Source organism: Onychostoma macrolepis, chromosome 12 (assembly GCF_012432095.1).
Source record: "Onychostoma macrolepis isolate SWU-2019 chromosome 12, ASM1243209v1, whole genome shotgun sequence".
NCBI lineage: Eukaryota > Metazoa > Chordata > Actinopteri > Cypriniformes > Cyprinidae > Onychostoma > Onychostoma macrolepis.
Genome location: NC_081166.1, coordinates 19586133 through 19591074, shown reverse-complemented (window position 1 = coordinate 19591074; position 4942 = coordinate 19586133). Strand labels below are relative to the sequence as shown.

General features: G+C 38.0%; 1 protein-coding gene across 2 annotated transcripts; it reads right to left on the bottom strand.

The window, feature by feature from the left end:
* Positions 1-233: 233 nt before the first annotated feature.
* On the bottom strand, positions 234-3601 carry neurod2 (neuronal differentiation 2). Of its 2 annotated transcripts, none has more exons than XM_058793996.1 (2): positions 3409-3601; positions 234-1648 (listed from the first exon to the last, which is right to left on the bottom strand). In XM_058793996.1, exons 1-2 carry the CDS (start codon positions 3426-3428, stop codon positions 553-555), a joined length of 1116 nt encoding a protein of 371 aa, XP_058649979.1. In that variant the 5' UTR covers positions 3429-3601; the 3' UTR covers positions 234-552. The 2 variants fall into 2 exon arrangements, with proteins under 2 accessions (XP_058649979.1, XP_058649980.1); XM_058793997.1 differs by lacking the exon at positions 3409-3601 and adding an exon at positions 3231-3402.
* Between the last annotated feature and the right edge of the window lie 1341 nt (positions 3602-4942).

Below are 4942 nucleotides of genomic sequence, written 5' to 3'. Positions count from 1 at the left end.
TTCATTGATTTCAAAATTTCATCGATTTGATTTTTTTTGTATCAAAACCAATTGGATTATTTTCTTCGATTTAATTATTTGTGAAACTTTACTGGGTGTACTCATAAATTTGTTTATTCTTGAATTAGTTGGTATATATATATATATATATATATATATATATATATATATATATATTTATTTTTTTATTTCTGCCTGACCAATTCCCAATGGGAAATGACAGCCCCAGATGATTCTGGAACAAAATGCGTCTTTATTTGTTTGATCACGAAACTTCATTTAACAATTTGATAATTATTATTACATAATATATTCATTATGGTTCAAACATTAGAATCAATCAGAAATAACACTCCTACTTTGTAAACTGTTTTTAGCAGTTGGATTCATATTTTATCCATTAATGTTCATTATGGAATTATTGAAAAATCAAGATTATTGTCCAATAATGTAAAGCATTACTACTAAATTAATTAATGTTTTGAATGTGGAAATGTCTTTTCCTTTTCCATGTCTTTTTTTTTTTTTTTTTCATTAACACGGAAAAATCACCTAATTGTGGAAAAAGGCGTTGAGTTCCTCGTATGCAGGCGCCCGGTCGTGGTGCACGTGTACATCATGAAACGGTGGAAGGTTCTCTGAGTGAGCGCTGCGAGTTCCTGATGGGCCGTAAGCAAGACCATGAGCAGCGGAGGAACGTGAGCCATGCAGATTGGTGTAATGCACAGAATATTGATAACCTCTTTCCGCGTCTGGTGACAGTGACTCCTGTTGTCTTAAAGCAAAGTTACCATTTACACACACCGGAGGGCTGTGGTGACTCTCGTAATCTGGACTGTTGTATTCTGGGGACGTGCCTTCGGTGTACAGAGCCTCATAGGCCGAACAGAAAGAGTGATTTCGGATGTTATGTGCACTGGATCCTGACTGACAGTGTGTGCTTGATAGACGGGAGCACTGGTATGGATATGCATGCATGGAGAACGACGGGTTAGGCACGTGAAAGCGCGATCCCTCTTGACATTGTTCTGTTAGAAAATTCCTTGAGTTAAGTTGGAGGCACCCAGCCACCAGATTGGTCGTGGGTTGGGAGAGGCCTTTGCACAGTGTCTGTACATACGAAACCACGTCCGGTCTCTTCCCATTCCGCAGGATTTCTGACAGCGCCCAAATGTAGTTCTTCGCCAACCTTAGCGTTTCAATTTTGGAGAGTTTCTGAGTTTTTGAATAGCATGGTACAACCTTGCGTAGATTGTCCAATGCTGAATTTAGATCGTGCATGCGCGTGCGCTCTCTGGCGTTCGCTTTTTGGCGCCGAACTTTCGAGCGCTCTAACCTAGCCGGTGTCATTTTGCGTTTTTTTGGCCCACGTTTTTTGGGCCTGTCTTCGTCCCCATCATCTCCACAATCATCTTCATCAACATCCTCATCATCGTCATCCTCCCCTGCAATTTCCGACTGAGCCCGGCTGCTCCCGTCTTTCACATCGCCCTCGTCCATGTCCTCGTCGCCTAGGCGACAGCGCTCCTGCTCCTCGTCCTTGATTTTGGAGTCCTCGCTCCCGCTGTCATCCACCCAGCCCCCGAACTTCTGCATGTCCGGAAGCAGTGAAGGTTCGTTGAATAATCTAGTCAACATGGCAGCGGCACTGGAACATAGAAACACGTTTTAATTATTAAAATCTGCCGTCCAAACTGTGTACAGCACAAATGTGGTTTGATATAATAATGATCTCAGCGAAATTTAAAGCCAATGTGCTCTGCCATTAGTGAAGTAAATAAGGATTGTTTTAAATGTGGTTTTCACTGTTAACTTTGATGAAACGAACGATTTTAAAAACGAATAGTAAAATGGAATTGACGTGGGATATATGAGTAGGTTAAATCACGATGTCATAATTTTCAGAAAGCTGAGAGTATCGTGGGAGACGACTAATATAAAATTGTATTTTAATTCAAGAAGAGAGACAGACATCGCCAGACGGTCTCAATCCCCAATTCCCAATTCCCAATTTTTCTTCATGTTTGGCCCCTCGCAGCAGGTCCTCGCACGCGACCCCTGTCTTTGGGTCTCAGGGGGGCATTTTGAGCAGCGGGTACCCCCTTCACCCCTTCATTTCTATCTTCATTCTGGCGGCATTCCAGCACATTAAGGGGCAAAAAAAAAGAAAAGAAAAAAAAACGCTTTTTCAAAAAAACTTTTCAAACGGCGATAAGATAAAAAGGAAAACGAGACGAAAGAAGAGCTGCAACGGTAAAGTCAATCTAATATTTAATTGTAATACGATCTTATTTATGACCACAATAGCCAATTCCCGGCTCCTCTTGATGAGGGCGGGATCCCTGAAATGCAACCCATGAATAGGTTCTAAAACTACCTCCTGTCCCTCCTTTCCATCCCCATCTTGTTATATAACCGTAGTATAGAGAAGAAGAAAAAAACTAAGATAATTAGATAATTTTACTGAAAGTATAAACATCATAATAGCATATTTATGCAATAAAAAAAAATAAAAAAAAATAAATTTAAAAAGAATAAAAAATAATAAATAAATAAATATGACCGGTCGAGTATTTTTGTCCTGAAAACGCTTTCTAATGAACAAGATTGTATTATGTATTATACTATGTAAACTATTGTTATGTGATATTATTGGTAGTAATGTCTGCATACTGTTAAAATCGGGACGTTAACAGTACCCACTGACACCCCCCCTCCCCCCTTCAAAAAAGCTTGCATTATTAGTAGTTCGATGTAAATCATCTCAGTAAAAGTCGTTGAAAATGTAACAAAGAGGCTACTAAACAGATTTACCTGTTGTTAATGTTTAAAAAAAAAAAAAAAAAAAACTCTCTTGCACAACATAATATATTCGACACAACATCCGCTAATCAGTGTCATAAATGTTTAATGAAATATGTCTGAATACTCAGAATTAGCGTATAAACTGTAGCCGTTTTGATATAACATCTGTTCTGAACGAGTCGATTCAAATTTTCGTTCTCATATGTAGGCTAACATACGGCTGCATAAGGCATGATAGGGTAGGCTATAGAAGAAAAAAAAATCTACAAAAACGAAGATAACACTGATTATAAAAATCTAAAGAGAAAAACGCATAACAAATAAATTGAACCACCATCAGTTGACATATCTTATTTTAAATAATTATTCAAATTAGTTATGGTTATATATTCTATTATATATTCTGTCGCGTTCGAAAAACTCACCTAGTTTATGGTGCTCTACGGGTGAGGGCGCGTACGTCTACACCATCTTCACGCTAGTTACTTACTACACTAAGAAGACTAAGAAGACAAGCTCAATTGTCTGTGATCCGGTACGAGTTATCCTTTCTCCGGACTGCAGCGAGGCGGTGTGGCATCCCTAGCAGGCAGCGTTACATACCTGCTCTGATGCCAGGCCATATGGTGGGCACGTCACTGGCAGGAGCCATCACATGAGAGCGGGTGATTGACACGCGCTCGCATTCGTAGAGATTGCCTTCCCGAGGGAAGAGGAGCCCGCCATCTGTCGCTACTGCTGCACACGCACCTCACTAAAGTGTACACGCTTGCATAGAAACTACACCCAAGTGCACACAGATATTCTCAGGGTATGTATGAGAAATTTTCAATCAAGTCTCATTGTTTAACATATTTCAATTTGTTTGTGACAGACTCATGTAAAGCACCTGATACCCTACAACGGAGTTCAATCAGAAACCCAGTCATTGTAATGCCAATGTAACTGCTCAACCAGGGCTGCATTTACCAAAAGCATCCTAAGCTTAAGTACGTCGTAGACCCATTGAACCTAATAGAGCTACGATCAATTTAGGCTTACGATGCTTTTTGGGTGCAGGAAACTTCCCTAAATCTACAACCAAGCATGGGCTAAAACCCTGTGTAGGAATTTGACATTGTTATTATAAAGGGTTCAAGCTTTTTGAAAAAATGTAAACAAAACGCTGAAACTCCATTGTTTGTTATGATCATTTTTATGATTATTATGGGTTCAATTATGCATGGAAAGCTGAAACCCTATTGTTTTTTTTTTTGTTTTTTTTAAGAATTAAGATTTAAGATTTATTGTTATTGCAAATTCAATTTGCTTTGAATTTGCACATAATATACCTGTACATATAAAACTCTCTATTGTAATATACATATTACAATAGACAGTTTTGTATGTACAGGTATATTATGTGCAAATTCGAAGTACAAACTATGTATGTTAGATAAATAAGTGTATAAGTGTATAAATAGTGTTGTGTGTTCCACGTTTATTATCAAGTGTTCATGAGATGGATTGCCTTTGTATATTGTTATTCACTATTTACTTGTTCTTTTTCATTCTTTTATTATCTGTATTTTTGTCCTGCCACTGTCATTCTGTTGCACTGCGGAAGCTACTGCCACGAAAACAAATTCCTCGTATGTGTAAACATACCTGGCAATAAAGCTCATTCTGATTCTGATTCTGAAACTTGGCAGCACTTGCACAGCTACACAGACACACATCTGCCTGCCACTAGGTGGTTCTATATAATATATGCATCTGTCCACATAAATATTAGGCTGTATGGCACCACCTAGTGTTAGGGAATGGACAATATGAAGAGTTCAGATGCAAAAGCCTCTAAGTGCCATCTGAAATTTTTCTCTAAAATGAGAATTTTTATCAAGCTCCTATATTTATGTTCAGTTATTTCACTTTAATTGCATAGAAAAGGACCTACACATTGCCATTAGAGTAAAATGACTGAACCTAAACACAGGAGCCTGATAAAAATGCTCATTTCTGATGAAAATTTCAGATGACACTTAGAGGCTTTTGCATCTGAACTCTTCATATAACAAAATGAATACCTCAATATTTTTCTCTCTTTTTATTATTTTTTTATTTTTTGATAATATATAAAAAGGTGAAAAACCCAGGT